Source organism: Marmota monax, unplaced genomic scaffold (genome assembly GCF_021218885.2).
Source record: "Marmota monax isolate L192 unplaced genomic scaffold, Marmota_monax_Labrador192_F-V1.1 WCK01_AAM20220418_F8-fsc00076, whole genome shotgun sequence".
Classification (NCBI taxonomy): domain Eukaryota; kingdom Metazoa; phylum Chordata; class Mammalia; order Rodentia; family Sciuridae; genus Marmota; species Marmota monax.
This window is the reverse complement of record NW_026692843.1, coordinates 2,319,755-2,344,673: the sequence shown is the minus strand read 5'-3', so window position 1 is coordinate 2,344,673 and position 24,919 is coordinate 2,319,755. Positions and strand designations below refer to the sequence as shown.

Genomic DNA, 24,919 nt, shown 5'->3' with positions numbered 1-24,919 from the left:
CTTTTTTATTTTTAACCTCCCTTCATCATTGTATTTGAAGAGGATTCTCACAGCCAGCATATAGTTAGATCATGCTTTTTATCCATGCTAAAAATGTCTGTGCTTTAATGAGTGTATTTGAAACATTTATGTTTAATGTAATTATTGATGTTTGAATTTAGATCTACATTTCTTTTTATCTATTTTCTCCTTTCTCCCTCTGTTTTTGTTCTTTTTTCCTAATTTATTTCTACATGTATGTATGTGTATATATATATATATATATATATATTTATATATTTATATTTATATATATTTTTTTGTACCAGAGATTGAACCAGAGGTACTTAACTACTGAGCTATATCCCCTTTTTATTTTGAGACAGAGTCTCGCTAAGCTGCTTAGGGCCTTGCTAAGTTGTGCCCTCACACTCTAGATTTTTCCACCTCAATCTCCTGAGCTGCTGAGATTACAGGCGTGTGCCACCATGCCCAGTTTTCTTGCTTTTTTTTTTTTTTTTGAACATTTTTTAAGCATTCCATTTCAATTTATGTTTGTCTCCTTTTATAACTCTCTGTATACTTGTTTTAGTGATTGCTATATGGATTTGACTATATCTCTATGGCTTTATTTAGTGGTTGCTGTGTAGATTACATTACATACAATATTTGCAAATCTTTTTTTGGTACTGGAAAGTGAACCCAGGAGTACTTTACTACTGAACTTTTTTTTTAATTTAGCTTTTAGTTTTAGGTGAACACAATTTATTTATTTATTTGTGTGTGTGTGTGTGTGGTGCTGGGAATTGAAACAATATATTTATTTTTATGTGACGCTGAGGATTGAATCCAGTGCCTCATGTATGCTAGGTGAGTGCTCTACAATTGAGCCACAACCCCAGCTCCACCGAACCCTTTTTACTTTATATTTTGGGGCAGGGTCTCACTAAGTTACATAGGGCTTTGCTAAGTTGCTGAGACTGGCTTTATGATGAACTTACGATCCTCCTGTCTCAGCCTCCCAGTTGCTGGGATTACCTGTATGTGCCACTGTAGTATACTTTTTTTAAAAAAATTCTTTTTTAGGATTAAAAAAATATTTTTAGTTTTAAATGGACATACCTTTATTTTATTTATTTTATTTTTTGTGGTGCTGAAGACCCAACCCAGTAGTGCCTTCCATGTGCTAGCCCTGTAGGTCTACTCTTATAATTAGAATTTTACCACTTTATGTGGCATGTCAAATCCTTACCTTGTATGGGTTCTTTTTCTTTTGTCCATATATGGGTTATTTATCTGGTGTGCTTGTGTGTGTGTGTGTATGTGTGTGTATCTTTTCCTTTGGGGTGCTGGACATCTAAGTCAAGTCCTTGAGCATGCTAGGCAAGTGCTTCCCTGCTTAGCTCTACCCTCTAGCTCCTTCCCTTTTTTATGTTAGTTGTCTTAAATATAACTGTTGTGTACATTGAAAATTCCATCAGATAATGTTTATCCTTCCAAACATCAAACATATTTTAAAGAACTCAGTAGAAGAGTTCTTTCACCCACATATTTACTTCTGCTGATTTTTCCTTTATTCTTGATCTTGTAAATTTTTTAAAATATTTTTTTGTCTGAAGAACTTGCTTCAAAAATCATTTTTTTTTAAAGAGAGAGTGAGAGAGGAGAGAGAGAGAGAGAGAGAATTTTAATATTTATTTTTTAGTTATCGGCGGACACAACATCCTTGTTTTTTTTTTTTGTACGTGGTGCTGAGGATCGAACCCGGGCCGCACGCATGCCAGGCGAGCGCGCTACCACTTGAGCCACATCCCCAGCCCCTCAAAAATCATTTTAAAGAGAGTTTTATGTCAACAAATTTTTTTCTTTATCTGAGAATGTTTTTATTTTACCTTTTTGTCTAAGGGTTTTTTTTTTTCTTTTTCAATTACTGAAGATTGAACCTAGGGCCTCGTGTGTGCCAGGCAAATACTTCACCATTGAGCCACATTTCCAGCCCTAATGTTTTTTTTTCCGTTTATAAATAATAGAAATTTATTTCTTACTGCTCAGGAGACTGGTAAGTACAAGATAAGGGGGCCATTAGATGTGGTATCTGGTGAGAGCTCCCCTCAAGTTCTGCAGATGGCCATCTTCTTGATGTGTCCTTGCATGGCCAGCTCACGAGGGGAAAATACTCTCATGTCTTTTTTTTTTTTTTTTAAATAAATCAGGTTTTATTTAAAAAGAGGTAACATAGACTTCTCCTGGGAAGGAGAAGTGGGCCATAGCTGGTATCCTGGTATCCCAAGAAGGGAAGTGTTCTGCCTTTTTATATATCTTAGGCTTGCTTTGTTCTTCCTGCATATGTGACTAGGTCCAGGAATACTCAGTGGGATGGCCAAAAGTTGGGAATCAGGTGGGTGCAGCCCTAAATTTTATTGTGAGATGGGGGTTTGCTAAGTTGTTCAGGCTGGTCTTGGACTTTTCAGTCTCCTGCCTGCATCTCCTGTGTATCTGGCACTATAGGCTGAATATAGAATTTTGTTGAATATAGAATTCTGAGCTCTTTTTTTCCTTTCAATACTTTGAAAATGTTCTGCCTCTTTTTCTGACTTGCATTGTTTCTGATGAGAAATCTGTAGTCATTTGAATTGTTGTTTTCCCATAAATGTGTCATTTTTCTGGATGCTATCACAATTTTCTTATCTTTAGTTTTTAGCAGTGTACTTTATGATGTGCTGCTTAGATTCCTTTGTGCTTATCCTATTTGGTGTTTACTGAAATCTTATGTCTTTAAAATTTGGGAATTTTTTGCCTTTATTTCTTCAAATACATCTTTTCTTTTTTTTCCAAAGTTTTTTTTTTTTTAGTTGGACACAATACCTTTATATTATTTATTTATTTTTTTAATGTGGTGCTGAGGATCAATCCTGAGCTTTGCACACGTTAGGCAAGCACTCTATCGCTGAGCCACAACCCCAGCCCCCAAATACATCTTTTCTGAATTATGTTCTGTTGCCTTTCAAGAGTTTCTAAATATAAGTGTCAGTTCATTTTGTATTGACCTATATATGTATTCCTCACTGTTCATTTTTTTAAAATCGTTTTTTTCCTCTGTTGGTCAAATTTGAGTACTTACATTAATCTGTTTTCCAGTTCATGGACTTTTCTGGTAGTAAGTCCACACATTGCAATTGGTTTCTTTTTGATTAAAAAAATTGGTTTTGCAAATTGGTTTATGTGTCTTTTTTTTAATTTTTTATTTTCCTTAGTTGTCAATGGACTTTATTTATATGCAGTGCTGAGAATTGAACCCAGTACCTCACACATGCTAGGCAAGTGCTCTTCCACTGAGCCACAACCCCAGCCCTGGTCTAAATGTCTTTCAAGGCTTTTAAAGTTCTTTCTTCACTTTTTCTTTAACTTTACAATTGATCTGTTGTAGAAAGTAGTTCATTTGTCCCAAATGGTTTTCCGCTGTGTGGATTGTCTAATAGCAGGATTTAACATGTTTTATGCTTCCCTATGTACGACTGACTGACTGACTGTAGGTTGGAAGTTACATCAAGAATAAAGTTTGGGGGCTGGGATGTGGCTCAAGCGGTAGTGCGCTTGCCTGGCATGCGTGCGGCCCGGGTTCGATCCTCAGCACCACATACAAAGATGTTGTGTCCACCGATAACTAAAAAGTAAATATTAAAATAAAAAAAAAAAAGAATAAAGTTTGGCAAGCTACAGCATATGTGTCAAATCTGGGCTTCCTTTGTTTTTATATATATTTGTGGGAATGTAGCCACATCCATTGATTTACATAATGTCTGTGGCTGCTTGAGTGCTGCAATGGTAGAGTTGAGTAACTGCAACATAGACTGTGTGGCTGGCAAAGCCTAAAATGTATATTCTCCGTTCCTTTTTAGAAAAGTTTGTTGACCCCTGATTCAGAGATTTTTGCATTCTTTTTTAAAAATGTACCAAAAAAGGCAGGTACATTTTTAGGTGGTGGCATACACATGTGGCATAGAATGTTTGGTTGTCTGCCTTTTTGTTGTTAGTACCTATTGATGACCATTGCTTTTTTAGTACTTTTCCATTGATTATACCTACATTTTTGGAAGATATTTTTTTGCCAAATAATTTTAGATTGGTGTTTTTATTTCATTGTCTTTTGGTGTCTATTGTTTGTGATTTGTTGTCAACTGTAAAACTGATGGCCTTTTGAAGATAATCTGACCCCTTATGCTCCTCACCTCTACTCGCTGAATGTTTTTGAAATTTTTCTGTTTTTGGTTTTCATCAGAAATATGTATGTAAGAATTTTTTTTTTTTTTTTAATCTTGCTTTAAGTTTATAGGGCTTCTGTATCTGTGGTTTAGGGCCCTTTGTCAGTATGGCAAAATGCTTATCCATATACTTTTTCTTTTCTACCCCAGTCTCATTTCTTCTTCTGAGGTTACATATATTTTTATATCAAAGGTTATATTCTGTGCCATATTAGAGTTTTTAGGTTTTTTTCATTTTAATTTTTCATACCTTGGTCATTCTGAGTTTAAGAGGGATATTTTCTTCACTTAAAAAAAAATATTTTGCTGTGTCTAATCTGCTATCAAGCCCACCCTTGAGTTTCTTAATTTAATTATTGAGTGTTTTAGTTCTGTTATTTATTCAGTTCATTGTTAAAGTTCTTAGTTCTCTGCCAGAATTCTCCATCTTGTCATTGTCATTTATTTCAGTTTCTGGTAATTCTTTTATTTGATTCTCCTTTGGGTCTGTTTCTAATGTTAGTTTTTCTCTTGATTTTTTGATCATTTATTGTTTGCTTGAATGTCTGCTTATTTTTCATTGGTGCCAAAAATTGAATGTGGAAAACATTGGAGATAGTTTGAGGCTCCAAGTGATTGTTCTAGAAACCGAAAGTGTTTTTTTTTTTTTTTTTTTGCGTACCAGGGATTGAACTGAGGAGCACTTGGCCATTGAGACACATCTCCAACCCTATTTTGTGTTTTATTTAGAGACAGGGTCTCACTGAATAGCTTAGCACCTTGTTGTTGCTGAGGTTGGCTTTGAACTCGAGATTCTTCTTCCTTGGCCTCCTGAGCAGCTGGGATTACAAGCGTGTGCCACTACGCCTGGCAGTCTATGTTTTTTATAAGTTGTGCTATAAGAATAAACACATGGGTTGGAGTTGTAGCTCAGTGGTAGAGCACTTGCCTAATATGTGTGAAGCACTGGGCTTTATTCTCAGCACATAAAAGTAAATAAATAAAATAAAGGTATTGTGTCCATCCACAACTAAAAAAATAAAAATAAACACACAATCAATGTAACTGTATATTCTCTTCAACTGCAAGGATAGGAAGTTATACTCCATGTATGTATGTCAAATACATTCTACTGTCATGTATAACTAAAAAGAACAAATTAAAAAAAAAAAAAGAAGAAGAAATGAAAATTCCAAATAGTAGGAAGGGAGACAGCTAAAAGTATAGGATGTTGGCATCAAAAAAGGAGATATTTAGATCTCAAGGTTAAACATAAAAGTAATTAAAAGGAGAAAAAAATGCATGCCCTGTCTAAATTAATTGGTATATTTGTTCATTGAGTTTAGATTAGGAATCAGTGTCTTGGGGTTGAAAAGCCTAGATAAGTCTGAATGGGTGGTGTGGGAGTAGGTTAAGTTTTGAAGGTGGTAACCAATTAGTAAATGGTGAAAAACACCAAGGGAATTTTAGACCACACTATATTTTGCAGCTGTCTTTTTTTTTTTTTTTAATTTCCTTTGAAATTGTTTTTAGCTTCATTGGTCTAAAAATGTTCATTGTAGTTAGGGGATGGATGAATAACAGAAGCCACCATGCTTTTGCTACAGGTGCCTCACACCTTAGGAGGATTTGTGGCTAATAAATGGCAAAATCCTCAAATCCAGTAGTTTTCTTTAACTCCTTATTAGCCCCTGTACAGCCTAATGCATAGTTTTTGTAAAATTCTAATGAAATTATGGAATATTTAGAAAATGAAAAAGTACTATGCAAATAGGGTGATTAATCACATGGCTGGTAGAGAATTGAATAATTTATAATTACACTGAGGGAAAAACTTTAAAATCAATAACTTCCTATATGTGCATTTAATTTATTCGTATACTTAATTGGGTTAAATAAAATTTATGATACATTTTTGTATGAATTGGTGAGTAAATTTTTTTTTTTTTAGAGAGAATTTTTTTTTTTAATATTTATTTTTTAGTTTTCAGTGGACACAACATCTTTATTTTATTTGTATGTGGTGCTGAGGATCGAACCCAGCACCCCGCGCATGCCAGGCGAGTGTGCTACCGCTTGAGCCATATCCCCAGCCCCAGAAGTAAATATTTAAATAAATAAATAAATATTTATTTAAATAAATAAATAAGTAAATATTTAAAAAAAATACATATATTTTTATTATCTTTGATAAAATGAATTTTTTTTTTTGAAAAAGAAATCAAAATATTTATAAAACCAAATGAATTGTCATAGAAATGTAAACTTTTGGTTTCTGTTTGGACTGTACAATAAAATTTAAACATGGTGGATTATTGGATATTATATGTCATTTGATCTAAAAAATAATTAAAACAATTCCACTACTAAAGGAATATTGTAATTCAGAGATGAAACATTATATTAAAATTTAAACTGAAGTATTACATTGTTTCTTTGTCTTAGGCAAAATTTGGTTTTTCTAATATTACTGGAATTGATTATTCTCCTTCTGCAATTCAGCTTTCTGGAAATATTATAGAGAAAGAAGGGTTATCTAACATTAACTTGAAGGTAACTATTTTTTATATTCCTATAATTCTTTTGTTTATAATAAAAGTTATAAAGTTTAAATGTTTCCAAAGTATATTAAAAACGTGCTGAGATTGTTTGAACTCAAAGTAAGGATAAATAATACAAATTGAAACATTTAAAAAAAACTATTAAAATTTTAATTTAGTCAGTTTAGGAGGATTATCTTCTTCCTTGTGTACATGGGTGTTCATACTACTCCCCAGCATGTTTGCAGAACATAAAATAATACCTAATTGTGGTTTAGCCACATTAAAAAGCTGTGGATTCCTAGAATGGTATGATGCCCCCAAAGATCATTGGGTTTATTTTTGTGTCCTAGACTCTGTGAGATCATGATTCCTAAATTTTTGTTTCTAGCCAGACCTCTTGCTTGAATTCCAGAATTATGTAAAACTGTCTAAAGTTCTACTAGAATAACTAAGTCTCTTAGGTTGGTTAGACCAAAATGAAACACGCTCCTCCTTAAACATGCTCTTAGTCTTTCCTGTCTCTATTAATAATGCCACCTTTCACCATGTTGCACTAACCCAAAACCCAGGGAGTCATCCTGGAATCTTTTCTTTTTTTCCCTTTGAACCTTCTCTCCAGTTCTTTTAGTTTTATTCTCAGAGTATATCAGAAATGTGAGCATTCCTTTTATACTTCAAGTGCTACCTGCCAAGTCCAAGCTACCATCATTTCTTGTCTAGACTACCACAGCAAGGAGCCCTTTATTTTGCCTTATTTTACTCTTGCAGCTCTGATGCCCATATACTACAGGGTAGCCAGAGGGATCTTTTAAAATGTAAATTAACTGGGCACGCTGGCGCATGCCTATAATAATCCAGTGACTCCAGGCTGAGGCAGAAGGATCACAAGTTTGTGGCCAGCCTCAGCAATTTAGTAAGGTCCTAAAAGCAATTTAGCAAGACCTTGTCTCAAATAGAAAAAATATAAAAAGGGCTGGGGTTATGGCTTAGTGATAAAGTGCCTCTAGGTTAAATCCCCAGTATACAACACACACATACACACACACACACACACAGAGTAAATCAATTCACATCATTTTCTTGCTCACAATCTGCCTTTGTCTTTCCTTTGTATTCAGAGTGGAATCCAAAACCCAAACCCAGCCTTACAAAGTCCCTCATTTCTTACTTGTTTTCTCCTTTATCCATTACTCTGTAGTCACCCTGGCTGTTTCTTTTCCTGAAACATATTAAGCTTGTTCTTTGGTCCTGATTTCCTCTGCCAACATTGTTCTTGTCCCACTACTTAGCACTTTTGGCTTGTTCTCATCACTCTGATCTCTGCCCAAATATTACCTTAGCAATGCCTTTCCAGACTACTTCCAAAATATTTCTTTCTTTTTCTTTTCTTTTTTTTTAAAGAGAGAAAGAGTCTAGAGAGAGAGAGAACTTTAGTATTTATTTTTTAGTTATAGCGGACACAACATCTTTGTTTGTACGTGGTGCTGAGGATTGAACCCGGGCTGCACGCATGCCAGGCAAGCGTGCTACCACTTGAACCACATCCCCAGTCCCCAAAATATTTCTTATCCCTGTCACCTACTGTCTTATTAATAGCACTTTATTGAAATTATTTTTTTAGCTTATGTCTTAGGGTATTTTTCTTTTTCCTTCTGCTGTCACTGAATACCACAGACTGGGTAATATAAAAAGATTTATATATTATATATAAAAAGATTTATTTAGCTCACAGGTCTAGAGGCTGGGAAGTCTAAAAAACATCACACTAACGAGGTCTTTCCTGGATCATAACCTTGCAGAGGACATCATATAGACAGAGCGAGTGTACCACAGAGAGTTTGTTACTTTTGTTACAGAACCACTTCTTCAATAACCCATTAATCCATTTATGAGGAGAGCTCTCATGACCTAGGGACCTTCCAAAGGTCCTACTTTCAAACATATGACTTTGGAGGTTAAATTTCCAATATACAAATTCTGGAAGACACATTCAAACCATAGCAGCTTATTTATTGTTTATCTCTCCTTTTATAGACTCTATAAGGCCTATTGTATTTTTTTAAAAATATTTTTTAGTTGTTGATGGAACCTTTATTTTATTTATTTGTATGTGGTGCTGAGAATTGAACCCAGTGCCTCATGCATGCTAGGCAAGTGCGCTATCACTAAGCCACAACCCCAGCCCCAAGGCATATTCTATTAAGGGAACTTTTTTGTTTAATTTACTGTTATATCTTGTGTTTGAAAAGTACCTGCAAATGCACATAAGTATACACAATCTATTTATTGAGTATAGGAGTACTTTTGTACATGTATTTAGGATGAGGAAACGTCTCTGAAGTTAACTCTTCAGGTGATTGTCATTATTTTGTTTCAGTATAATGAATTCTGTACTTTGGTTATGAGGGAGAGGACAAAACCCATTTTCAAACATAAGTACATAATATACGCATGTTTAAGTCAGTAGGGGTTTTACATAAAACTCATTACAATTATTTTATTAAACTTGAATTAATAATCATGAGCTAATTACTGGATTTTTTTAAAAGTAGCTTTTAAGAATAAAGACCACTGGTAAATTTTTGTGAATATTTTATAAAATTGAGACATCTCTCTGTTTCAAATACTTAAATTGTGTTGGGTTTTTGCAAATAGGTTGCTGATGTATGACTGTAAAAATCTAAACTTCATGGTATTTACCAAGTTAAATAATCACAGTTTAAACAGTTATTTAATTTTTTGAGCTTCATGTCATTTATTATACTCAGTAGGGGTTTTGTGGACTGCTGAAAAGGCAAAGCAAAAGAATTTCTGATTTACCATGTTTACTTTAGGTCACACGACTAGGAATATAAGCTAACAATCTTATTTCCAGTGGCCTGCATTCCAAATAGATTTTTGTCAGTTTGATAAATATGTCAAATATTTTACTTTTTTGTCACAAACAACTTTTTCATAAAACCAGACTTGTGAGCACTATAATGTGCAAGTATTAGGCAGTACTACGCCTGGCTTTGATTTGTTTCCAGATTTGAAGACATTTGGAATGTCCAGGAAACCCTATCAACCCCTCTTAACTAATCTTGGCTTTAATGATTTTGGAATGAAACTCATAAAAGTTAGCTATAAAGTTGAAAATATGTTTATTATATGTAAAATGCCGTTGTAATTAATGGGTTTTTATTCATGATCTTTTACAAGTTGTCACTTAAATTCTTTGAAGATTATATCTTAATTGTTCTCACACAGACATTGATTTTTAATTTAGGTAGAAGACTTTTTGAATCTTTCCACAAAGCTGTCTGGATTTCATATTTGTATTGATAAAGGAACTTTTGATGCCATCAGCCTTAATCCTGACAATGCAGTTGAGAAGAGGAAGCAGTATGTGAAATCTCTCTCCAGCGTGTTAAGAGTAAAAGGTTTTTTCCTAATAACTTCATGTAATTGGACCAAGGAAGAGTTGCTAAATGAATTCAGTGAAGGTAAATGGCTACATGATATTTAACCATGTGTTTACTTCAGGTTTCTTGTATTTAACTGGGTTTTTCCCCTTGGTGCTGTAGTGTTTTACTTTCCTATTTGTGGGAGTTGCTTGCTTTTCTTCTCTGTTAATGACCTTGGTAATAACTTTTAACTGTATATACAAAGCACAGAGAAATAACATTGGTTGAGATCCAGAGGCCTTTTAAAAAAATTTCCCCAGAAATTCTGGCAGTTAAGTACTAAAATTTATGAGCTAGTAAAAATCAAGTTCTTTATTTCAGTGATACAATCTATTATTTAGAGAATCAAAAGTATATATATTGTGCTTTTGATTCACTGGCAAATCCATAATAATGCAAATGAACATAGTTTTTTAAGGTCTTACATCATGAGAGTTTAATTTTATAGACAGATGTTCTATATATAGTTTTGCTCTAGTTGTCATTTAGGTATTTAGGATTTGTCTTGTTTTCAGTGTATATATAACAGTTAACATTGCACAGAAACAAAATTGGGAGAATTGCTAGAAGTTCTACCTACTTATTCTTAAGGAAATTTCTGCCTTTTTTCGCAGTTTTGGTCCAAATCAGGAGCTCTTTTTGTCCCATTAGCCAAGTCTGATTAGTGCTGTCTTTACTAATTGGGGTCTGGTGAGGATTGAGGAAGCTATAATCTATACACAAAACATTTTGAGTTCTTTGACAGACTGTTTCTTGAATGTTTTAAGAAATATTTTATCTGCCAGTTTATTTATACAGTGCCTGGGCATTTCCGGGAAAGTATTTTGAGAATGTTTAGGCATTAGCTTGCTTCTTCCTAAGAATCCTTTTCAGATTAGTATTAATTTTTCTCTTAGAGGAATGGGAGGAATTTTCAGGATGAAGTCTTAATAACTGAATGATATGGTACTAAATATTTGAAAAATTTGAACTTTGTCACAAGCTAATGAGAAACCAGTTACCTTAAGGGAGCAGTTTACTGTGTATTATTATTTATAACCATATTGCATATACCACAACTTAGGTTTTAACCTGATATTAAGGGGACTAATAGGGAGAACTCTTTTTTCTTTTTCTTTTTTTTTGGTACTAGGAATTGAACCTAGAGATGCTTTACCACTGAGCCATACATATCCTTAGCCCTTTTTATTTTTTTGAGGCGGGATCTTACTAAGTTGCTTAGGGCCTTGCTAAGTTGCTGAGGCTGACCTCGAACTTGTGATATTCCTGTCTCAGCCTCCGGGGTCACTGGGATTACAGATGTGCACCAGTACACTCAACTATGGAGAACTCTTTTAACACATATCCTTTTGTGTCCACTTAATGACTTTGACATGTTATATAATGTAAAACCAGAAGTGTTTGAGGCTGGAAATGTGAGCCTGTGGCTTCATTACCATTGCCTCTGGAAAACAAGAATTATACATGATTTATTGTCTTTTATGCCATTAATTTTATTATCTTCCATGTAAATTTGTTTCCTTTAGAACTTTTTAGGTCCTGTATCAATAGTCTTTCTCTTTTTCTGAAGCTTGACAGTTTAGTAAATGCTCAGAATTACACTGCGTAGGGCAGGTTCCTTTCCTAGTTTTTTAAATACAGGTGTTCTCTTTTACCCCTGGAACCAGCAGACAAAAACGTATTTGTCTGTCTTTGATAATGAGGAACAGACTTCAGCCTGGTATTGAGTACTTAAAAATGTGTCTGTGTCTGAGAACTATTGAGTAAACTCTTTATGTTCAGTTTTAGAACTGAATACAGAATTAAAATAAGCAAAAATGTTACAACAGGAAATGTTAAGGAAATCATTACATTCCATTGAAGATTTTGTTTTTAGGTATAAGTCTCTTAGAAAATGGTGTTTGGAGTTATGTACAGGTCAGTAAAAAAGGACTCTGCCACTCATCACTGCTGAAGGCCTCCTCAGATTGGCCTTATTCAAAGCTTGCCTCACTAGGCTTTTAAGATTTTTTGCTTCTTTCCTCATTAGAAATGAGTTTCATAAAACTGTTGAAATGAAGCTTGAATTTTTCCTGGATAGCCCTATTCATATAGTATAATTATTTTCTGTTTTCATTCTAGTGAGAGATAACTTTAATCAATTGCCAGATATTAGATTGTTTTAATTTGATGTCCAAAGGACTTTGTTACAACTACTGTAGTAAAATGACAGTCTATTTTACTTAAAAGATAATCCTGAATCTTTCTGAAAAAAATTGAAAATATTAACCTCAATACATAAAATAATTTGTAACTATCAATGGAATATAATCACTAGTTAAGATATAATTAAAATAATAAAATTATTTGTAACAATGAAATATAATGACTAGTTAAGATTTTGGTGTATTACATTACTGAAATATAATAAATTCTGTAGGGTTAGGTTCAGTGAGCTAAAAAGTGGTTCCTGGAAAATTGACATTGTTCTCTTTTCTCTTGAAAATTTTTATTTTAAGCATAGGTAAAATTTTCTGAAAACAAATATGTTGTACACTCATGTACTTAACATAGTGACCCTATTTTCTAGCTTAAAATATATTATTAAATGGCTTATTCTCCTTTGGAAAAGTTTTCTTATGATCATTTTTTTTTTTTTTCTTTCCAGTATTGGGGATTGAACGCAGAGGTGCTCTACCACTGAGCTATATATCCCCAGGCCTTTTTAGTTTTTGAGAATGGATCTTGCTAAGTTGCCCAAGCTGGCCTTAGACTTGTGATTCTCTTACCTTAGCCTCCCATAGCTGGGATTAAAGTTGTATGCAACTGTGGCCTTATGATCAGTTTTTTAAAAAATATTTATTTTTAGTTTTAGTGGACACAATCTTTATTTTTATGTGGTTCTGAGGATTGAAACCAGTGCCTTATGCATGCCAGGCAAGCACTGTACCACTGAGCCACAACCCTAGCTCCTTATGATCAGGTTTTAATGAGTATTTTAATATTTAGTTATTAAGATTTGGTGAAGTTTGGTAAAGAATATAAATTAGAATGTGCAGTGAAATAAAGTATTAAAGTCCAGTTGTCACCATAATATATAACCTTTTTTTTTTTTTTTCTGCTTACCACACTTATTTGAGTGCAAAACATGGAAACTTAGGGAATGGAGAAACCCATCACCCCAAGAAAAAGAAATCCTCCCAAACTATTAGTCATATCACTGAAGGAAACTGTAGGTTAACAATTTTTGTGAGTGACTTTCCAGCTATATTTGTTAGTCAAGTGCTGTATAACTGAACTGTATCCCAGCCCTGTTTTTACTTTTAAAAGACAAAGTAGTAAAATGTTTTTACATTTATATCTTATTTTATAGTTTAGAAAACACTGTTTTTTTTTTTTTTTTTTTTTAATCTACACAAAATCACTGCAAGTTCCATATGGGCATTGATATCTGTAACTCCTTGTACAGAACTTGGGATCCTAGAGAATATACCTGTGAAAGGCAAAGTTCAGCTTTTTGATGTTGCCAGCTCATTTTGGTTTTATAAAGCTCTTAGTGTTATCAGCTCATTTGAGCCTTTTGCTCCCCTTGAGATAGAAATCACAGAGACAAGCAATATCATCTGAATGAGGTTTTCTTGGGATTTCTGCTCAGGTACAAGGGAGACAGTGCACAGTTTAGGGTTCCCAGATTGCTTTCTGAGTTTGAGAGGAGCAAAGCTTTTACAGATGAAAAGGGTGGGCTTAGAAAGGCGCAGTCTGTTGTTGCACGTGATTTCAGGATTTCTGCACACCTGCTCTCTGCACTGGGGTTTACACTTGGCATAACATGCTGCACGTGCACGTTGGGTTCCTCTGCATTTTGCTGGCAAAACAAGATAGAGGTGCTCACCACTGCTACCCCAGGAGGGGGTCATGTTGTGCAAGGTGGAAGGTGACTGTATGGAAAGCTTGCTGGAGGTCAGTAGCTCCTGAATCTGATTGTAGGTGGAAACAGTTTTTTTGAAGCAGTTTGCCAGTTGAGTAGAAAACCTTGGTGAGGGAATCAGGACTCTTCTTTCTTATTAACATTCCCCTTAACCTAACCCTAAACCCAGGACATTTAATTCCAAGTTTTATTGTTTTTGTTTTTATCCATACTGTGCTGCTTTGAAACTTATTAGTTTCTTTTCTTCCAAAACTGTATGGGTCTTGATCTATTATACAGATTAATTTTTTAAAAATTGTGGTCAAATACCCAGAAGAATTTTACCATTTTAATTTTTTTTTTCCTTGCTGGGGATTGAATCCAGGGGTGCTTTACCACTAAACTACATTGCCAGTTCTTTTTTTAAAATTTGAGACTTGTCTTGCTAAGTTGTGCAGGTTGGCCTTGAACTTGAGATCCTCCTGTTGGGGTTAAAAGCATATGCCACCACACTTGGCTTTTTAAAGCCTTTTCAAGTGTATAATTCAGTGGCAATTATGTATATTCATATTATCATGCAAAAATCACTACCATCCATCTTCAGAATGTTTATCTTCTACAAATTTATTTTTTATTTCCAAGTTAGCCTTTCCTATGTATGATGTGCTTTTTCTATGTGTGATGTGAACCTAATTAGTCCATATAAAACCATATATAAAAAAACAGTGCCTGGAACATGGTAAGAATTCAGTGCCATACCTGCTGCCTACAAAGGAACAGAAAAGTAGGCTAGGGGAGGTATAAGTGGGAGGGAATGGTAAACAGGAAGTTGAAGAAATGGGGGATGGAAGGATAGCCTCTTTTATTTATTTAATTTTTTTGGTACCAGGATTGAACCAGGGTGCTTTACACTGAGCCACATCCTCAGCCTTTTATTTATTATTTTGAGACTGTCTTCTAATTTGTTTTATGCCTTGCTAAACCGTTGAGGCTGGTCTTGAATTTGTGATTCTCTTGCCTCAGTCTCCTGAGCCTCTGGGATTACAGGTGTGCCCCCATGCCCAGCTAGCCCACTTTCTTTTTGTAATTTGTTTTTGGTCTTGTCTATTCCTTGTTCATTTCAAAGTATTTTTTGAGTGTGTACATGCAAGCCACGAACATGGTAGAATTTGAATGGTGACCAAATTTCATTTTGATTTTCCGAGTTTGAAGTAACAGTTTTGTAAAGGATTTGAAAGTATAAATTTCCCTTAACAGTGGGGTCCAATCCTTAATAAAAGTATTTTAATTTTGTCTGACAGGATTTGAACTTTTTGAAGAGCTGCCGACACCCAAGTTCAGTTTTGGAGGCAGATCTGGAAACAGTGTAGCAGCATTGGTTTTCCAAAAATCGTGAGACTTTTCCTGGGACAATTTCAGGTAGCTTTTTTAAAGAAGCTACACAGCATAGTAAAAAAAAGGAATCATGAGCATGTAAACAACCAACAGTAATTTAAAATCTTTTGTATTTGAAATGTAAATATTTTTCTTTATGATTTAAAACAAATCCCCTGTAACTCTAAACAGTTAAAAACTTAAAAGTAGTAAATGAATTTACAAAAAGCATGTATTCTTTTTTTTGTGCCTTGGTAAAGTTGAATTGAATGGAGCTATTTTTGAAGATTTGACCAAACCATTCCAGGGCCAGAAAAATAAGCAAAACAATTTTATTAAACTATGAACCATAATAAGAAATACTTCTTTGGGTAGAATGGTGGTTATTTTCAAAATTAACACCTGGGAAAAGATTGGCATTCATATATAGTTAAATAAAATTAGAGAAATCTGCCAGTTGATCAAGAAATATTTATTGAGCCTATATTTTGTAGCTGATGGTATTTTACACTGTGAGGATAAATGGGTAATAGGAGGTAATAAAACTAAGGGATATTATTATATCCTAGCCCTGTGTTAAGTTATATTATTATTATGTCTTTGAATCCTCCCAGTATCTTCTTGGTGTATATTAGGAAACAGAAGCTTATACATATTGGAACCAGATTCTTACCTGGTTTGACTCTAAAACCTATTCTCTACTTACGTAGTCTGCTTCCCAGGGGCCAAATCTCTACCTTTGTAGCATTAACAGGTTATTGGGGAACTAGGATTATTACATATAACATTCAGTGAGAAAAGTCAATCAGTTATTTTTAGGAGCTATGCAGCTCCTTGTTAGTGGTGATTGCTAACAACTTGCTAGTGTACTCTGCATGAAGAGTCAGCCAGCTGAGTCTCATTGTCCTTTATTACTTTTCACCATCTCTTGTCTTGAATGACTTGCCTCTATGAAGAACTGGAGTTTTGTCATTCTGTGAAAGGGTGGTATCAGTTCTATAAGCCCTTAGGGCTATAGAGACAAAGGGGTTCTAGTTAAGGGATAATCTAGCAAGAGAATGAGTGTATAGACTGCTTTAAGAAGATAAAGAAGGTTAATACTTAATACCACTTTGTTTTTGAGATAATATTTTAATGTTGGAGTAATAAAGCAAGTTTTAAAAATATTATATAACTTTTGACAAATTTCAGCTTCTTGGGCCTATTGGGTTACAACACTAACAGAATTTTGTTTATTTGGTAAGTGTTCTTATTCTACTAAGTCTTGTGTTACTTCCTTTTCCTTTTTTTGGGGGGCAAGGCAAGATATATCTTTCATTTAGATGAAAATTAACTGTTAAGGTTAATACTTTGCTTGCACAAGATGGTTTTGTATGGGAAATTTTGGGAAAAGGTTATTTTAATGTGTAAAAAGTCAGAAATTACTTCAAAATGTTGGCAGTGTAAACTTTTTAAAGATTGTATTGGTTTCAGACCTGAGATCTAAACCATAAAATAGTTGTATAGTTTTTTTTTGGGGGGGGTGGGTACTGTAGATTGAACCCAGGGGTGCTTAATCACTGATCCATATCCCCAGCCCTTTTTATTTTTATTTTGAGGCAGAGTCTAGCTAAGTTGCTTAGGGCCTAGCGAAGTTGCCAAGGCTGTCTTTGAACTTGAGATCCCCTGCTTCAGCTTTGCAAGCCCCTGGGATTACAGGCATGCGCCACCCCATCTAGCAGTTGTGTAGTTTTTTGAAGTGATTGGTCTTTTTTTTCTTCCTGCATTAATAGTCTTTCATTTCAAATACAGTAACAATAAGTACTCATTTAGGATTTTGAGTGGTTAAGTATGTGCTACTTTTAAACCACCAATCCAACAAAATATTTCTGTATAACTACACTGAAACATTGAGTTTGATTTGCTTGGAATGGATCTTTGTTTCAGTAGCTCCTTGAGTCACTATGTGAAGTTTGTTCCATTTGCAAAGCTGAAGCTTTTTTTTTTTTTTTTTTTTTTTACTTTTTTGACTCTTGGAGTTGTTGCTAAGCTAGGTAGGAAAAGGGAATTGTCATTTTTCTTATTACTTTAATTATGCTAGACAGCAGCCTCTTTAAGGATTGAAATGAGAACAAATGGAAGGTCCAGAAATGCTAATAAAAAATTAGTATTTTCAAATAATACAAAGTTGTTAAAAACCAGGCCATTAAATATCCATGAGTTAATGCAATACACCATAAAAACACATTAATACTAAACTTAGTATTATTAAACCTTATGAATATATGGGTAACTGTGAATGAAATTATGCAGTTACAAAAAGGAGCAGTAAGTTATGTAGCGAATGCTATTTTCTGTGGATAAGAAGTTGGGATTGTAATTTACTTAATCAAAAGACACTTATTTTGAGGAAACTTGTTTGAAATGCAAATGAGATTTTTCTGTGTCTGTGGAGCCTGCACAGAATTTGTTGCTTTTTATGTTATTGCTATATAACAAACCACTTCTGTGTGTAGAAAGTATGTGTGCAAGTCCAAAGGGAATTGAAGTCTGAATGGGCAGGTGCCACCAATTAACAAATAGAAGGTTTTTAGAATATTCTGTATTAAGCCAGGTGCACAAGTTAGAGTTGTTTTTTGGGACAGGCATTTATGTATATGAGAATCAAACATGACACTACTCTTGGCAGCTTGACTAAAGCCATTTTGAAATAAGTACAAACTGTCCTTGATATTTTTCCCACTCATTGTAGCAACATATTTGCCACTGCCTTTGTGATAGGCTTGCAAACTTCTGTTTGAGGGAAGAAGGGAGCTAAACATATACTTTTTACCTCTTTATGAATCATATGCTTCAATTCATTTTTATTTTTGAATTTTTATTGTTATACAGTACTGCATGTTGAACTCACTCATTCATCTAGAGTATAATAGAAACCTTAATTTTTTCCCCTACTACTAGAAATTGAACCCAAGGGCCTCGTGCATGCCAGGCAAATGCTCTACCACTGAGCTATATCCTCGCCCTTTTTTTAAATTTGATTTTGAGTCATGCCAAGTTGCCCAGACCTTGAACATGGGCTCCTCCTGTCTCAATTTCCCTCTTCCTCAGAAGCTGGGATTGTGCACCACCATGCCCTGCTGGAAACTTGAATTTTTAAGGAACCTACATTAAGTAATTAACTTTTGAATAGCCTTGAAATAATTTTCCTTAAATGGACATGCAGCGAAATAGATTATCCCTGCCTATGTTAGTGGTCTTTAATTTTTGTTTTCTTAAGTTATTTTATAGGTGTGTGTGTGTGTGTTTGTGTGTGTGTGTGTCTGTCTGTTCTATCTGGTGGCCTATAATGAAAATATGTTCAAAAGTGAACATTTGTCTCCATAGTAAGGGACCTGGGTTTTGATTTCCTGTTTTTAGCTCTCTAAGCTAGATTTTATGTGCTCCAGAGACAGCCTTCTGTTTTGAGAGCAAGAGACCAAGTGTTTTGTGTTCCACAGTAGTAACCTCTTCAGCTAATTGTAAGGGTGCATGTGGATAGGCTATGAAAGGAGTCTTGTCTGGTATATTTTACTGGAAGAAGGCTGCCATGATCTAGAGCTTGATTGTGGGAAGCAAAGATCATGTTAGGTTGAAAGACAATTGCAGTGGGAAAAAATTAGGAAATCATTGTAATTTCTTTTAGATAGGAAAAAGATGTCCTTAGAAGGGGGAGTGTAGGAGCATGTTTTATTAACAGTTAATGGAAGAAAATGAATGCTAATTTATTCTTCATACATACCATGCAATTTGTTAGAAAACTAAAAGAATAGTTTGAAATTCTTTGGTCAATTGATGGATTCCTATGTTAGGGGCATAGAAATGAAACTCAACATTAAGCAGACAAATACCCAAGCCCACAGGCTACATAAATGCTGAATAAAACCAGCTCTACAATGGAACTCTGAAAAGCTTCGGGTAAGAAGCCTAATGAATGATTGAATATGACCTTAGCAAAATCCCTGGAGTGTTGTTGAAAGATCATTCATTTCCAGCTTAGATGTCAAGATGGGCTCCAGTAACCAGGAAAGGAAAGGAAAAAAAAAAAAAAAGAGATGAAGTTGGTACTTACTGGGTTTTAAAAATCTTTATAACAGTACATTAGACTAATAATTAAAAGGGCTTTTTTAAAGTTGAATTTTGAACTGTCACTGTGTAGACATGTAGTTTAGGCCCAGTGAAACCAAATTAAAAAGATAGGAATAATACCCAAAATGTGAATATATGAATATCCTGCTTTTATGGAGTAGAACTTCAAAAACTGGATGTACAGACTATAATGTACTTTTGTTATGTTGATACTATTGTAAAAAAGACTGAAACCAAGTGATAGATCATGCCTTAAAACTTTTTTTCGCAAATAACTTGCCTAGGTTATTAGAGGACGGTATAAAAAGTCAAAGTCTAAGTTTTTCAGAAGCAATTTTCTTGTTTTTTTTAAAAATATTTATTTTAGTTTTAGGAGGACACAATATCTTTATTTTTTTAATGTGGTGTCTATATTTTTTTATGTGGTGCCAAGGATTGAATCCAGTGCCTTATGCATGCTAGGTGAGCACTCTACCACTTGAGCCACAACCCCAGCCCCTATTTTTCTTGTTTTTTGAAGAAACAGTGAATTCTTCCATTTTATATTTTTTAACTGTGTGTTGTTATTACTGCATCAGCAAATGATAAGTATTTTAATGAACAGTCTTTATTGTGCATGCTCTGTGGAAGCTTCTTAAGAAAAGTGAGTCCATTTGTTCTTTATGTATTTGTTTTTTCAATACATAAACATTTACACATGATCCATCAATTAGCATGTCCTGGATAATATCAGAATAGTTTAGAAAGAAACATGAAAATACTTTGGTTGGCAAGGGGACTGTGAACTGTATTTACCACTCTTTATTAAGGTATTTACAGATAAAGCAGTTTATTATCAGGGATGGTAGCAGAATGGAAATGGTGTTGTACCCTGCTGTCGCATGCCTTACTACTTCAGAGAGGAGAGACTTGGGAGGAAAAGGCTATGTGTAGATGAGTGTGGGTGCTGCCAGTTCACATTTGCCTCCTAACCCTTTTGCTAATATGAAAATGTCAGGCCTTTGTTCCCATCTAATTTTAGTACATCCTGGCTAAAAAAATGTTAGGATGATTTCCAACTGTGGAACTTTGAGGGGCGGGGTGTGGAGAGGAAGAGTAGAGGAAAGAGCAGTTTATGCTCCATATCCCTCTGCCTTTCTGTGACAGCATCTAGCTCCTACTCTGTTGATTTTGGTAATGAAATAAATTTAGATGTGCCAAAGCAGTGATAATTAGGTTTTCTTTCTATGTCATTGGTAAGAAGCCTAGTTGGAGTCTGAATGGGGAAAATCATAATATGGTATATAATAAAGCATACTGGGCTGAATTTAAGAGCTGTATGCAAGCTTTGGAAGGAAGGCCTGAGTGAAAACTACATGTTGTGTTATGCAAATAGAATGTTTGAGGTCCATTTGTGTTTCAGTGAAACTGCTTTTAGGCTGTTGTTTTGAATGAGAATAATGTTTGTTGATTTTTGAGAAGCGGTCATAAGCAAGACACACAAGTCTGAGCCATTTATCCCCTCTGCAGACCCCAGTGGGTGTAGAGGAAAGCTCTATTCCATGAAGAGAGCTATTTGGGTCAAAAATTGATAATATATTTTGTTCAAGAGAGAGGCTAGAATTCCACATGGCTTTGTAGTTGGAAATGTCAAGTTTTGTAGTTATTATTTAATTAAAAAGTAATTAATTAAACAGAGCAGTTCTGAGTATTGGACTTCACTATGAAATAAGCTGTCTTTCCCAAAGGTTTGTTCAATTAGTGAGTTGAGGTTTCCTATTGGAATCTCTGTATGATAAAGGTGTTTTATAACTAGAAGAGATAATTTATTAAGTTCATTTGACTAATAATTTGCAATAAATAAATTAGATTATTTTTTCAGCTTGGAATTGAGTTGAATTTATCTTATAATTAAAATATGTTAAGTAATAGAATTACTTAATATTACCAAAGGAAATAACTTAATAATATCAAAGGAAATTATTTATTTTTTTATTTTTTTAGAACTAAAATTTGTTTCTAAGTTTTTTTAAATTTTTTTTCTGTCTTTTTTTATTATTAGTTGTTCAAAACATTACAAAGTTCTTGACATATCATATTTCATACATTTGATTCAAGCAGATTATGCACTCCCATTTTTACCCCGTATACATACTGTAGATTCACATTGGTTACACATCCACTTTTTTACATACTGCCATACTAGTGTCTGTTGTATTCTGCTGCCATTCCTATCCTCTACTATCCCCCCCAAAGGAAATGATTTAAAAAAATACTAGGAGCTGGGGATGTGGCTCAAGCGGTAGCGCGCTCGCCTAGCATGCGTGCGGCCCGGGTTCGATCCTCAGCACCACACACAAAACAAAGATGTTATGTCTGCTGAAAACTAAAAAATAAATATTAAAAAAAAAATTATTAAAAAAAAACCTAGATGGTCGTGAGTGGAGTTGTGTGCTTCTAATCTCAACCATTTGGGAGGCTCAGGCAAAAGGAATGAAAGTTTAAGGCCAGCTTGGGCAACACAGTGAGACCCCTCTTTAAACACACACAAACACACACACACACAAACACAAAAAACAAAAATGGAAAGAGAAAAAAAAAACTGGTTCCAAGTGATTACACTATGCAAATTACTTTCCTTTTCTGAACTTTAGTTTTTCTTTCTGTACATCAAGAGCATTCAGTTGGTGATATTAAAATTCTCTGCTACTGCAGCTTAGGTTGTCGTAATACAGTACTGTAGACTTGGGGGTCTTAAACAACAGAAATTTATTTCTTACAGTTCTGGAGGCTGGAATTCCAGTATCAAGGTGCTGGCAAGGTATGTTCCATTCTGAAATCTTTTCCTTTGGCGTGAAGGTGGCTGCCATCCTTGTGTGTTCCTGCGACCTCCTTGTATGTGCTAGTGGGGGGAGGGAGGGAAGGAGGGAGAGAGAAAAGAGAGGCACACAAACTGGTCTCTCTCTCTCTCTCTTTTTTAAGGAGTCTCTCTTTTTTTTTTTAAGGGCACTAATTTTAATTCTTCAGGTCCTCATCTAACCCTAAATTGCTTCACAACGTTCCCACCTCCAAATATCATCACTTCAGGGCTTAGTACTTCAATATACAGATTTGGGGAGGAAACCAACATTTAGTCCATAATCTTTGAATTTGATCCAAGGTTTAGAAAAAGACCTGCAAAATAGATTTTTACTATGTATGAGGACCTTAAACATTCCATTTTTAGCTAAATATGAGTTGTTAGGTAACTGATGGCTCTTTTAAGCCAAGATATCTGTATATGAAAAATATATGTACACATAATAAAATATTTAAAGTGACCAGATGAGTATTTTTCAATTTAAAAACTCTGTGCATGCTTTGTTAAACTTTAGAGTTGAGTATTGTCTCTGCTATATATTTCAGTTTGTATTCATTTGACCATAGAAATGATTTATCCAGTAAACTTAGAAATTTACATTTTATTTAGACCACTTCCACTTTATATATAAAAAGACGAGAGATCAAGGCACTAAGCTTAAGGAAAATTGTGATAATCTGAAGGATCTTCCTGATTTGGTTTTTCTGTGCCCCAAACACACACAACTGCATACATTCATGGATAACCTTTACTATTGAAGTCCCAGGCTTTGAGACTTCTGCCTTTTTGTGTCACAGAGATTGTTCTTGAGTCTTAGTACGTGGGTCTGCCCTTTTGTACCCTCTACCTCTGTGGGCTTCTGTCAATTTGTCCTTATAACTGCTTATCTCCTCAACGAAACTGAACTATATTGTGCTAATAGCAAAGCCCCCAATTGTATAATATATACTTACTTAGGGTTGTTTTCATTTCCATACATGCTTGATGGGATGGAGACAATCAACGGTATAGCCCTTGCCTAATAGGATTCTGAATATTAAGTGAGAAAATAAATGTAAAGCAGCTTAGCATGATTCCTAGCACACACCAGTGCCAAATATTCTTTCCTTTAAGGACCCTTCTTTCCACTGGGGATAATACGTTGAATTGTTTGGGATTTTACCACCTCATTTAAAATATTCAGTTATATTGAAAGGCATTTGTGTTCTGGGTATGATTGAGTGAAGATACTGGGAGGAATGGTAGATAAGTAAGAGAAAGAGCAAAATCTTGGAACAGGTGGGCCCTTCAAAAATTAAAAACAATCATACTGTATAGCTCCTTCTTCCTTTGTTTTAGCTAGGGCTGGTACTGTAGCTAAGGAATGGGAACTGCATATCTCGGTTCCAAATTTTCAGATATCCTTTATGACTTGTTTCAGCAGTGGCTAAGAATACCACTCAGACTTAGATAATTTGCAATAATTGTTCAGTAATAGATGTAGTTATGATGGAGAAAATGTTATATGGATACATTTGAATTGAAAAATGGGCAAGGATATTTAGTATACTTCCCTTCATTAGATTTGAATGCCAAGATGTTATTCCAGGTGACATCAAACAGGAACCCAAGAGGAGGTCTCCAGATGATCATGCATTAGGAATTTGGTAGCATTGGGTTTATTTTATTTATTTTTTACTTTTCCCATATTTTTATTAGTGCATTATATAAATAGCATTAGGTTTAAATGAGAGTTCAATGTTGAGTTGGATTTGAGTCTTTTACTGACCAGTTAGGAAGCAATGGGCTAAGATTTTATAATTGGTTTCTACCTTGCCTCATCCGGATTTGATTTCTTTGATCTGTGAGTCATGTTTATTTCCTTTGCTATAATTGAGTTAATGCCATTTACACAGTGGTGTTTTTTAGTTTGATGTTGAGTAATATTTTAAATAGTTTATCTGATTTGTTTTTAGTTTATACTGGAACTGACAGTCTAAGTATAAAAAGTATGGTGAACTAGTTGTTTATGCTAGTCTTGAAAACATTTGATTTTCAGATTTGTTTATTTCTTTAAATTTTTTATTGGTGGAAGTGAATATCTCAGTGTCTAGAGTGCCTGGTATGATAGAAATGTTGATCAGATCGATGTTGCTTTCACTATTTACTTTCAAAGAGCTTTAGTCCTTAACCTGTTTTAAGAAAGTTCTATAGATTGAGCAATGTAGTGAGGCCCTAAGAAATTTAGCGAGAGAGACCCAGTCTCAAAATTTAAAAAAAGGGCTGGGGATGTGGCTCAGTGGTTTGTGTCAGAAAAATCAAAGTTTGGGCTCATCTTTCAAATATTAAATGTTCACATATTAAATATTAAATATTCAATGTTCTTTCTTCTAAAGAATATTTAAGAAAAGAAGTTGAAATGATTTTATTTGAAGATGGTAATATAAACATTTAGGCTAGGGATGCAGTTGAAATATTTTATAGATTAAATCAAACAATTTGTGTGTGTGTGTATGTATATATAT

At 34.3% G+C, this 24,919-nt stretch overlaps 1 protein-coding gene across 5 annotated transcripts in view; it reads left to right on the top strand.

The window, feature by feature from the left end:
• Positions 1-24,919, top strand: part of Eef1akmt2 (EEF1A lysine methyltransferase 2) — an 80,862-nt gene that overhangs the window by 17,812 nt on the left and 38,131 nt on the right. For 2 of the 5 annotated variants that reach the window (XM_058580728.1, XM_046448779.2), the window contains exons 4-6: positions 6,666-6,773; positions 10,032-10,248; positions 15,397-15,514. In XM_058580728.1, coding sequence (XP_058436711.1) covers positions 6,666-6,773; positions 10,032-10,248; positions 15,397-15,491 — 420 coding nt within the window. In that variant the 3' untranslated portion in view covers positions 15,492-15,514. Of the gene's footprint in view, positions 1-6,665; positions 6,774-10,031; positions 10,249-15,396; positions 15,832-24,919 lie in introns of those variants that run through there. The other 3 variants (XM_046448778.2, XM_046448781.1, XM_046448780.2) reach the window with 2 other exon arrangements.